The 12,769-nt window shown below is 37.0% G+C and overlaps 1 protein-coding gene across 2 annotated transcripts; it reads left to right on the top strand.

The window, feature by feature from the left end:
* Positions 1–6: 6 nt before the first annotated feature.
* Positions 7–12,769, top strand: MIOS (meiosis regulator for oocyte development). 2 transcript variants are annotated; one of them, XM_026842175.1, is made up of 11 exons: positions 7–119; positions 813–2,179; positions 2,389–2,487; positions 3,420–3,677; positions 4,915–5,084; positions 6,713–6,778; positions 7,396–7,554; positions 8,378–8,530; positions 9,876–10,080; positions 11,157–11,286; positions 11,506–12,769. In XM_026842175.1, the coding sequence occupies exons 2-11, from the start codon at positions 883–885 to the stop codon at positions 11,600–11,602; spliced, it is 2,634 nt and encodes an 877-aa protein (XP_026697976.1). In that variant the 5' UTR covers positions 7–119; positions 813–882; the 3' UTR covers positions 11,603–12,769. The 2 variants fall into 2 exon arrangements, with proteins under 2 accessions (XP_026697976.1, XP_026697977.1); XM_026842176.1 differs by having other exon boundaries at positions 7–128.

The raw sequence follows: 12,769 nt of genomic DNA, 5'->3' as shown, positions 1-12,769 counted from the left end.
AGGCGAGGCGGGCTGCGGCCGGGGGGCCCTGCGCCCCCCCGGAGCACGTAGGAGCCGGGCTGGGGTACCCAGCAGACACACAGAGGAGGCCTGGGAGAAGTAAATAACTTCCTCGACTAGTACGTCCGTTTCTGCGATTACAGAAGAGGTTTATAGGATTTGTGGGGCCGTTTTGTATATGGGCACGTGTAGCGATTCTGGGCGTGCAGCTACTGAAAGTGTAAATGGAATTTAAAAGTAATATACCTCTGTGAATGCTGCTAGGCCAGATATGAGCGAAGACAAGGTAATGGTGCAGAAGGTGGCGTTAAGAGCAGTAGCATAAGATACGGAGTTGAAGGTTGCATTTCTGTAGAAATCTTCAAAGAGGGCAAGCATTTCTAGGCTGTGGAACAGACTTCAGACAAAAAGGACAGACTGATTTTTGTCAATTAATGCACTTCAATTTGGCAGAGACACTTTTGTCTACATGTTTTAGGGAGTGGCTCTTTACCAGCAGCACACCCACATGTCATGCCACATCACATCTCAACTAATCCCTTCCCTTCTTTAATACTGGTGTGGAATTTGTAAACACAGTAAATCCTTTTGTCAGCTTGTAGGTGGCTGTGTTGGTTCTGTCTCAGTAGGTATATACCAGCAAAAACAGTGTGCTGTGTGAAGAATCCTGAAGATGTTGGCCTGAAACGTATATGTGTCAAAACCTTGGGGTTAAAGTCATTCTGAACCATGTTTTTGTTTGTATAAAGATGATCTCAAATTAAAAAGGTATTTGGGTTTGATAACATTCCTACAAATTATTTTCTCCACAGTTTCCATATGCATGGATATCACCTGAATTTTCTTACAAGAGCTTAAATTGTGTGTCAGCTTACCCTAAAAATGAGTGGCTCCAAACCTGATATTCTGTGGGCCCCGCACCACGTCGACAGATTTGTTGTATGCGATTCGGAATTGAGCCTTTATCACATTGACTCTGCTGTAAGCTCAGACCTCAAGGCAGGGTCCTTGCGGTTATCGGAAGAAACTACAGCTACACTGTTGTCAATAAATTCAGATACACCATATATGAAATGTGTGGCTTGGTATCCAAAGTATGATCCTGAATGTCTCCTTGCTGTTGGACAGGCCAATGGTCGAGTGGTGCTTACTAGCCTTGGTCAAGATCACAACTCAAAATCTAAAGATTTGATAGGCAAAGAATTTGTTCCCAAACATGCACGGCAGTGCAATACCCTTGCATGGAACCCACTAGATAGTAATTGGCTTGCTGCCGGGTTAGATAAACATCGAGCTGACTTTTCAGTATTGATCTGGGATATCAGTAGCAAATATGCTCCAGAGACTGCAGTTGCTACAGAGAAAGTAAGACTTTCAGCAGGAGATCCAGAAGCAGGACTGGTAGTAACAAAGCCACTGTATGAATTAGGACAGAACGATGCTTGTCTCTCTCTCTGTTGGCTTCCACGGGATCAGAAGCTGCTTTTAGCTGGAATGCATCGAAATCTGGCTATCTTTGATCTGCGGAACACAAGCCAAAAAATATTTGTAAACACCAAGGCTGTCCAAGGAGTGACTGTTGATCCCTATTTCCACGATCGTGTAGCTTCCTTCTATGAAGGCCAGGTTGCCATATGGGATTTAAGAAAGTTTGAAAAGCCTGTTTTGACCTTGACAGAGCAACCAAAACCTTTAACAAAAGTCACGTGGTGTCCGACAAGAACTGGACTGTTAGCTACCCTAACAAGGGATAGTAATATCATTAGACTGTATGACATGCAGCATACTCCCACCCCCATTGGAGATGAAACTGAGCCAACAATAATTGAAAGAAGTGTCCAGCCATGTGAAAACTACATTGCTTCGTTTGCCTGGCATCCCACAAGTCAAAATCGAATGGTAGTAGTGACTCCCAACAGGACTATGTCTGACTTCACAGTTTTTGAAAGAATTTCTCTTGCATGGAGTCCAGTGACATCCTTAATGTGGGCTTGTGGGCGACATTTATATGAGTGTACAGAAGAAGGAAAGGCTAGTTCCTTGGAAAAAGACATAGCAACCAAAATGCGGCTCAGAGCTCTGTCAAGGTATGGTCTTGATACTGAACAGGTTTGGAGAAATCACCTACTAGCTGGAAATGACGATCCTCAGCTGAAGTCGCTTTGGTACACTCTGCATTATATCCTTTATTTTACCGTCATTTATATCCTAAAGAACTAATATACCTTAATATGTACACCAGTTATATGAAATGCATGAAAATATTTAAATAGAATGCAACATCCTGTAAATAATTTTTATATGTTAATAGGATGTGAATTTAAATTTAAAAAAAAAAAAGTTTTTCAAACACTTGGGAAAAATTAAGCTTCCTATACATGAAAATACTTATGAAGCAGTATACTGAAGATATGGATCAAAAACTTACAGGAAACAAAGGTCCCTTAGTTTATGCTGGCATTAAATCAATTGTGAAGTCGTCTTTGGGTAAGAATGTTCCAACTTTGATAAGTTCTATGGTAGTATGTTTACAGAATGATGCACTCATGGGTTAGTCTTTAAAAAATAGGTGAAAGAAGCTATTTAAAAATACAGAAACAAAGTATTTATCTTTGTGTTTTAATATATATGTTAACAGTTTATATTAATTTCCAGAACCTTCAGTGTTCTTGGAAAGTCAGTAATCATAAGAACAAAGTATCCTCAGAGGTGAATCTTCAAGTGAACTATTTCAAAACTGGGATTTGACTGCAGCACTGAAAATTCTTGCTCCTCACATAACTTCAGTTTTTCAAAGTTCCAGATAGGGGTATCATTCTAGGAAGCTGACTTTACTGTAGTCACTGCTAATGTACATCTGTATAACTGTGTTTAAATAAGCTGTCTTCTGAAGTGGTAATAAGCCCTGGTGCATCACGTTATTCCTCTCATGCATAGTGAAGTTTTAGTATAATCTGTTATTTGAATCTTTCCTTCTCTCTTCATTATGTATCTTATTAATATTTATGCTCCTTGGAGCAAAAAATAACTTCAGTGGTGGGAAGAGCTTCTAGCATGTTAATGCTGGCTAAGAAGAGAACTGGTAGAGCAGGTGCTTGAGTGTGTATTACGTATTTTCAAATTGAACATACTGGTCACTCCTGTCAACTGTAACAAGAACCTCCAAAATCTTAGGAGGTAGAGGAAAGAAAAAAAGACTTAGTGGGGATTATGTATCAAGTTTAGATGCATGATTTTTAGCAGATAATAAGGAGCAGCATACACAAAATTACTATTATGGAGTTTTTAGTGATGTTAATTTAAAGTACTGAAATATGATAGCTTTTGTACTCTGCTTTATGATTTAAATCAAATCATTGCATTGTGATTGCAATTTAAATTGTGATTTGAGCATAATCTAACTTATTTTCTGTTTCTAGGAACAACAGAGAACCTCAGGCACAGCAGGAGTGGATCTGATAGACAGGCAGATATTATTCAGTATCTGAGTGAGGAGAGATCCTTGGCTTTGCAGCTCTGTGGGTGGATAAAGAAGGGAACAGACTTAGATGTGGAACCTTTTTTGAATTCGTTGGAACAGGAAGGAGACTGGGAGCGAGCTGCTGCTGTAGCACTTTTCAACTTGGACATACGGCGAGCAATACAAATTCTAAATAAAGGGGCTTCCTCGGGAAAAGGTGCGTATTGTGTTTAATATCTTTTATTTTGGCATTATATCACCTTAGTAGATTTTTTTTTTCTGTAAACAGAACTATAGAAGATAGTATGGAAAAGATACCTGTTTTCTTAAAAGTAGTTACTCAAAGTGGTTGTATTGGAGCCTGAGAATCTGACAAATCCTGATCTTTCACTCCTCAGACTACCATATGCCTTACTGTCTAGTTAAAATAGATTGTATGTTTCAGAATTTCCTATTGATACATACACCAGAAAGTGTTACATTCAGAATTAGTGGGATTCTGTTATTTTAGTGGAATTGCATCTTGGCTAGATGTTGTGTATATCTGCTTCCGTTGGGCTGTATGCAGCTTTCCACCAGCACAATGGCTGTGGAATAACTGAAATGTAATATTCAGGGTCTGCAGAAAACATTTGTTTTGGAGTAATATTTGGTAAGAGTTCCAATGTATGAGGGGAAAATTAAGATACTGGAGCCAGCAGATGAGAAGTATTTTTGTTCTGTTTTCTTTCCTGTATTCCTCCTACAATTCTGATTTGCATCTGTGTTCTCTTATTAAATTTAAAAGACTATCTTGCCACTGAAATGGGTAGGTAAGACACAAAGGGAGCAGTTAAGGTTCTTTTGGTTTTAATATTGCCCTTTTTTTGGTGTGTGGGGGTGGTGTGCTTTCCATAGGTAAGGTTTGAAGTGGAAATGTGCTATCTTCCAATTTAAAAATAAAATTGAACTCTCTGACAGAATGAATATTTAGATTAAATAGATTTAATGTTCTTGGGAAACTTGTTAACTTGAAGCTGCTATATGCAGTTGTCATAATTCAGCTAGGTCTGTTAAGTGATGGCTGTATATACAATTCTATCTTTTCGATTCTTGTGGGTATGAATTATGGTAATGACAGTCTTATGATAGTGACAGGAACACATTTAGCCATTCGAAACTGTTTCAAAATACCAGAACCAGTGTAATGTTGCTTAAAGTATAACTCGGGCTGTCATGCATGTGGGCTTGTGACTTTTAGAGCTGTTAACTTGAACAGAGGCATTTAAAGCAGAAACTAATAAATGCTAGCGTATGCACATTTATCTTAGCTAGTGTTAATTCTACTGCATTTTGTCTTGCCTCCTGACAAAATGTTGTTTCAAACTGATGCTTTCAATTACAGCTTTAATTTGATTTTTTTTAAGTCCTTAACTTGAATATTGTTTCACTGATTTTTTTTTTTAATAAATCAGGTGATCTGAACCTAAATGTAGTAGCAATGGCTTTATCAGGCTACACAGATGAGAAGAACTCACTTTGGAGAGAAATGTGCAGTACTCTAAGACTGCAATTGAACAATCCCTACTTGTGTGCTATGTTTGCTTTCCTGACAAGTGAGTCAGGTTCATATGATGGTGTTTTGGTGAGTAAATTTCTGTTACGTTAAAATTCCTTTAAGCAATAGGTATATATATATATATATATACACACACGCACACACACAGATATGCAGGGGAAGTGCTGTATACCCATGAAGTAATTAGATTAGAATGTATTATTTTCTCCCAATACTGGCAGGTAACATTTTTTTTCTGCTAAACAGACATCGCATTTTAGTGAATGTTTGTTTGTGAACAAAACATGCATAAGTAGCCAAAATATCCAATATAGTTCACACATTTTTTTAGAGGAAATTTTTTTTAGCATGGAGTTAGTAAACCATTAGAAATAAATTATGAAAATAATTTAAGCAGGTGGAAAAAAGGGCAGAGGTTAATAATGGAAATGCACAAAACAGAGTAAGTGCAGGGTAGCTTGCAGAACTTTCAGCAAGCTATATTTGCACTGAATTGTATTTTTTCTTTGTTTACTTTAAAAAATAGTTTCACTGTGTTGCAACAGTAAACAACAGTTTGACATCTTCTGAAATTGGTATAAAACTGCCATGTGAAGAGCGAACTAAATCTTTAATTATGAGATACTTTGAGCCTTTGGAAGAGTAACGTATTTGATCCTTGGTTAGAGAACAACAGAAATACTTGATTCAGTAGGAGTTATTTAGCCCAGGGAAGGTCTCCTATAATGCAACACAGTAATTGGCCTAAACCCATTGAAAACAAAATTTTCATAATATGATGCTTTTAGGCTATTAAAAAAAGGTAAAAATTCCAGAGAAGAGAAACCTGAGTTGTTGGGTTTTTTTTTCTTCAAGAGAGAATGTTCTTATTCTCTGGATGTTAAATAATAATTTTATAGTTGTTTTTTATTGATGAATTGGAAACCAACAGATCATAAGGTGTGTTATTTTAATTTTTACTTCAGTGAGACCTGTTGAAGTTTGCGTGAAAAAGATTTTGCCAAGCACATGTCCTTGTTTTGGCAGTGTCAATCACAATTTCTATTCTGAGAATGTCAGAAGGAGAAAAATACAGGCACAGCTAAGTAGCAGAATTAGTCTAGCAAAGGATTTATTTTCTTCAGTGTAATGGATTAAAAAGCAGAAAGTAAATATTATTGCATTCCTGCACCTTGAGTGTACCTGTGAGAAATCCATGTTCTGGGTGTTTGGAGTTAGTTTTTGGTTGTTTGGGATTTTTAAATTTTATTTACTAACTTATAGTTGTGATTTTAGGAAGGAATTGAGTGGTTAGGCTAGTTTTTTTGTAAATACGGTAAATGAAGCTTGGTTTATTTTTCTTCCCTCTGTCATTTGGTGAGACACTTGTTTATATGTGCTAGAAGCACTAAGCCCAGCTCTATATGACTTGTAAAGTTTCTTTTTCTAGAGTTTCATAAACTACGTTGGATGTATTGTACCAGGCTTTCCTGCCATTTGAGTAGAATGTTCCAGTAGCTGCAGTCTTGCTCTGATACCTGTATCTGAGTATAAACAATCTGACAGTGTTAGCTTTCTTCCAGTGTTTTCTTTGTACATAATCAATGTCATAGTATTAGTTATAGAGTATGCAAATGTTCTGATTTTTACAAACAATGTATTGAAAAAGTGGAAACTAGCATGTGATGGTAGTATTCCCATTTTTATCTCCAAAGTATGAAAATAACGTAGCTGTAAGAGACAGAGTGGCATTTGCTTGCAAGTTCCTCAATGACGCTCAGGTAAGTTTGTGGTTGCACATTTAAGTGAACTGTTAAACTGGGCTTTATTTAGAGGTGGATGAAACTCTGGGGTGGAGTGGTGAACAGAGGATGCAATGAGTCATGAGTGATTTGGTTTTTCTTATCACAGTAGGATATAAGGTATGCTATACTCTAGTGTTCAGTTTGGACATTCAGCTTGATTTTTTTATTTTTCTTGTTTGTTTGGGTTTTTTTAATGACATATGAGTTTGTTAAATGCTATTGCATTACCTGTATGTGTATTTTACTGGAGAGAATTTTTACTTACTCGGTACTTACTTCCAGATAGTTACATTCTCTCAGATTAAGGCCTGGTTTTGCAGCAGGAATATTTTCTTTTAAATTCACTGAAGTATTTAAAGAATACGTAACCTCCCTCTCTGCACTTCCTATTAGGAGGCTTACAGTTTGTTGATAGATGCTTGAATTCTTGCAATATAGTGGATATAGCCATATAACTTTTTCTGTGTAATATCCAGCAAGCAGCAGACACTCTTAAAGAAAGCTATTCAAATTGTGAAAAGTTTTGTCATATGCCAACATAAATGAGTTAGGAAGAACAGACATCAAAAGTTAAGTAAATTTATTTTTTATAGTTGAACAGGTTTATTGAAAAGTTGACAAATGAAATGAAAGATGCTGGAAATTTGGAGGGAATACTGTTAACAGGGCTGACAAAAGATGGAGTTGACTTGATGGAAAGTTACGTTGACAGAACTGGAGATGTCCAGACAGCAAGCTATTGCATGCTACAGGTTAGTGTTTCACTGAAAAATAAATCTTTATAGAAGAGAAAACATAGTTTCTTTAGCAGTATAGTACTGAAATTTGTGAACCAAGAAGTATTTTCTGTAATAAATTGGGGCAATATATATCATGCCTGTTTTGCGGAATCATCTGAAACACTCAATGTTAACTATAAACATGTATCTTCACTCTCTCTGGTTGAGATGGCTTGAGGAAATAGTAGGGGAAAGAGACAAAAAGAAAACAGTCCTTCTCACTAGCTAAACAGAGAATACCCATCCGCCTGCTTATTGCTGGTGTGTTATCCTGACAGGTTGTGGTTTGTTGTTTTGTTTGTTTGTTTGTTTTTTGGTGTGTGTTTTTTTTGTGTGTGGGTTTTTGTTTGGGTTTTTTTTTTCCTTCTCCCAGGATTTTGATAGAGAACTGAGGTGAGGTTCTTTGTAGGCATTGGGTTTGGTTTTTTTTCATGATGGACTTGTCTTGGCTCTTACACAGTTGCAGCTATTGCCAGCACAGTGTTTAATTGTGTATGTAATCATAACAATGATAAAGACTGTGATATGTGACAGAATTATATAATCCTTCAGCTGACAGACACAGGTTTTTAGGAGGACATGGCAGCACAAGTATTTTCAGCCAGAGGGGCAGACTGAAGAAAACTTTTATAAAACTCGCATTACAGTTTAACACAAAATTAATCTTTTTCTAGACAAATTACACTGTATTATTTCACAGATCTTGTACGCTTTGTAAAGCCTTTTGAATAAAGTGATTATTATGTATTGTAAATCTTCAGTGTGTGTCTGACATTTTTTTTCCTGCCTGCCTTAGGGTTCTCCATCAGATGTACTTAAGGATGAGAGGGTTCAGTACTGGATCGAGAACTACAGGAATCTTTTAGATGCTTGGAGATTTTGGCATAAACGTGCAGAATTTGATATCCATAGGAGTAAGCTGGATCCCAGTTCAAAACCTTTAGCCCAGGTAAATATAACTGTTGTATATGAAGTATGACCAGTCCAGAAAGGAAGGTGGCACAGTACATACTTCTTCAGTACATACTTCAAGTTTCTGGCTATACCTTGGCTTTCATGAGGATTCATGTGCAAAAGAAAGATTTCAACTAAGGCTGCCCTAAAAAAGTAGCTGTGTTTTTTTCCAAAATATTTTTTTAGAAAGGACTTGGTAACTGTTTTGATAAGAGAGTACAGAAATACAGTGAAAAAAATCTACATTTCTTCATATCTATCTAGGAAATCAGTTCGCTGCCATTTTATTTGTGTACTTTCTTTTTGTTTCGTAAACTTTTTTTTTTTTTTCAAATAACAGGTGGTCTTTCAGAAACAAACTTTTCAACACTTTTTCTGGAAAAGCTGGAGGTTTTTTCCTCCCTTGTTGAAAAGCAAAATCAGGGATGTATCATGCAGCTCATCGGGGTGAGAATGATGTTAAAACCAAGGAATATGAACCAAGAACTATTTCAAGCTGGCTCTGTCTTAATTGATGCAAACCTCAAGCTATTGTGAGGCCCTTGAACCTTAAACTAAAAAGTGAACAGCAGCAACTTTCATTATAATTTTTGAACATAAGCTAAAACCAAAACCTAATGCCCTGTCCGAATGCTATCTGCTTAACATCTGGTGGCATTTTTAGCCAACATGGTCTTACCACAGCACCTTCCACTCCCTCATGTCTGCTGAGTCTGTGCATTACAAGCCTTAGGGCCCAAGGGTTTCTAAGGAAGGCTCGTTTTGAATTCATGTATCTGTCGCAGCTGTTTAAGGAGAGCTCTATCTGTACTGCTCCAAGTGGGAGGGAGTTGAGTTTACTGCTCCTTCCTTATGTGATCAACATAAATAGCCTCTCGATTTCAAAATGTGTGCCCCTTGGTATCAAGTTACAACTTGTGGCATAAGGTATGCAGATAAAGATTATTAGGAAAATCCTCATGTTTGGGACTCTAGAGTGGGTCACCTGACTATAAGGAGGGGAAAGACCAGATTTAATTATACAGTGAGAGTAAAAATTTCTTTCGTTACTGCAGATACAGATTTTTATTACCTTAAATAATAATTCTCCAAGTTTTAGCAATTGTGCATGTTTTTATGTACTTTTCTGGTAAGTGCGCATCATTAAGGCCTACTTCTCAGGACTGTGTGCCACATCTGTAAGCCAAGAGGTTAGGAACTCCTTCACAAGTAGCCTTGGCTTTCCAGAGCACTCCAGAATAGCTGGTAAATAAGTGTTTGCTAGCTTGAACAAATTTACTCACAGGTGTAGCAAAAGTGGGACCAAACAAAAATAACTAATGAGCTTTTGTTCTCTTTAGGTGTTTGTGAGTTGCAATTTCTGTGGAAAATCAATTTCATACAGCTGTTCAGCTATCCCTCATCAGGGGCGAGGTTTTAGCCAATATGGAGTTAGTGGTTCACCTACTAAGTCAAAAGTTACAAGCTGTCCTGGTTGCCGTAAACCCCTTCCTCGCTGTGCACTTTGCTTGATAAATATGGGAACACCAGTTTCCAGCTGTCCAGGTATGACACAGTAGGTTTTAGTATTTCAGCTAGAGTACTAGTTAGAGGCCTAATTAGCAGTTCCTGTTGGAAGATCTTCTGTTGCGCCGCCTTCTTTCTATTTGTATTCATACTGTAAATACTCATTCCCGTCATTTTGAGGGAGGAAGACCATAATAGAAAACTCGTTTACATCCCATCTGATTTAGATGAAACCAATGTCTCAGTTCTTTAGTGTGAGACAGGATGCACAGATACTTGGTTCCGACAGTTTTCCAGTGAGACTGTTGGTGAAATTCCATGGTTAGATGGATTAAAAGATTCAAGTATTGTGGTGACCAGTATTGTGAGCTTTAAAACTGTAAGAAATAGTGTGTTTTCTTGAGATAAGTTGTAGGGATGCTACAGAAATATTGGAATGTAACTTAATTGATTTTTAGCTGGAAGAGAGAATAAATTTAATGTGGTATACTTTCTGTCACTGAGCATGAAAGAACATATGGGTCATGCTGCTACAGCTAAGAAATACTACGACAATAATCTTTTGGTTCTAAAGGTCTCGGGCTCAGCTTTATACAAGGACTAAATGAAACCGCTTATTTACATATTTTTAGGTCATTCTTGTTACAGAGCCATGACCAGCTGTGCAGTGATCATCTATTTATATATCTCTTCTCATGCTTTCACTGCTTTGTGTTACGACTTCTACAGTGTAGTTGTTCCAGTTCATAACTTAATTTTGTTGATTTTTCTAAAGCAGAACATTTCACGTGCAGTAAAACAGGCCCATAAATCAGTGGAGCACAAACCAATCACTGAAACATGGATCACTGTTGAAAGACATTCTGTAAAACTTATTTAATAGGCAAGTTTAGTATGTCCATAAGATGTGAAAGAACAGCTTAACAATATAATTTTTGTTTTGGCATTCCACCAGTTCTTGATAATTTTACTGACTTCTATTTTAAAATCAGGCCACCTCTTCACATAATGTTCCTAATTTCATATTTATTCTAATAGCATTACTGGGACTGACATATAAATGAAGTATAATGACTTACAAGTGTATTTGTGGGGGTGGGTTTGTCTCTGCACAGGAGGATCCAAGTCAGATGAAAAAGTGGATCTTAGCAAAGACAAGAAGTTAGCCCAGTTCAACAACTGGTTTACTTGGTGTCACAACTGTAGGCATGGTGGACATGCTGGGCATATGCTTAGCTGGTTCAGGTAAGTTGATCTTAAACTCCTTATTTCTCATGTGTATGCTGCACCGAGTAGGACATCCTTTGCTGTATCTATCATTATAATATTTTGTTGGTTTAGAACATATGCAAAACTTGTTTTTCTGAGATACTATGTCCCTGCACATACTTAAATGTATAGATTGCAAAATTCTTGTTAGTTTTATTTTACCTGTTTTTTCTGTTTTCTGCTATTGGTATCTAGGGACCATACAGAGTGCCCAGTTTCTGCCTGCTCTTGTAAGTGTATGCAGCTGGATACAACAGGGAATCTCATTCCAGCAGAGACTGTCCAGGCGTAAATATTGTCCGAAAATGTGGGGCTCTAATGGATGTCCATCATAGTCCAAGCATGGATTTTGGATGAAGGTCACTTGTGACTTAATGACTGTGAAAAAATAAATTGCTGTCAGATTAGTAAAATTCTGTGTGTATGACTGTGCTTGGTAGAAACAGGTATTCCTGTAATGAGCCTCTGGGTATCGTCTGTGGTCCTTGTTCAGAGGATTGAAGCAGTTCAGTTCAAAAGCACTCCTGGAACTGTGGACTCTTTGGATTTGCTAAAATCCAAAGAACTTTTAATAAAGTTTTCAGGGTAATGCTGATCAGCCCTGCTACTTGTTTTCCAAACAAAGCAGTGTTTATATGCTGTGAAAAGTGGGCCTTTAAAAAAAAAAACAACAAACAAACCAAAACACCTGAAGAGTGTTCTTCAGAAGATTAGTCATGCTGTGGATTCCTCTGTTCATTGTTTGATCACTCTTTCTTGTATGCAAACCATTGTTTCCTCCTAAATTCATTCAGAGTGCCACTCCTAATTGTATTCTAAAGGTTTTTATTTTAAAGAAAAATCAATTTATTTCTATTCCCTGATTTTGTTAATTGTAAAGCATTATCTTTGCAATTCAAGGTCTTACTTAATTTACTTGCATACCTAGCTGATGTGAATTTTAAGAATTTGGGGGGTTTGTCTCCTAGCGATGTCTGTGTCCTAAAGGAGAGTTCCCTGAAGAGTCACATATCTTTTGTGCAGTGTGCAGGTAAACTGTAGGAAGTTTGATTGATTGATTTTTAATGTAGTACTATGAAGATCTGAAATTTTAAGGACCGGAGACTTGTAAATATTTAAGTTTTAAACTACATGCTGAGTTTTGACTACAAAAATATTTAAGACTTTTGGATAATCAACATTTTCCTGTACTTCTGAAATATGCTGGGAAGTGTGAAATCAACTGATATAAATCCTGCTTCTGGTCACTAGCTGGCACCAGTCTGCTCCCAAAACGCTGCACATTATTAGGTCATTGACCAGAAGTAGTTTTAGATATGTTACCAGCTGGAATTCAGATTATTTATTAACTTGAGAGAGAGTCAATGATATTTTGCTAATATTGTGCTAGGAGTTCATCAGTATTGTTGTCCTTGATTTTGTAGGCAACAAAATTGACACAAATTAAGGGAAAAAAAAA

The sequence above is a fragment of the Athene cunicularia genome, assembly GCF_003259725.1.
Source record: "Athene cunicularia isolate RWA chromosome 2 unlocalized genomic scaffold, athCun1 chr2_part1, whole genome shotgun sequence".
Lineage (NCBI taxonomy): Eukaryota > Metazoa > Chordata > Aves > Strigiformes > Strigidae > Athene > Athene cunicularia.
Note: the sequence above shows the minus strand (reverse complement) of the source record. Positions and strands in the feature narration are given on the sequence as shown.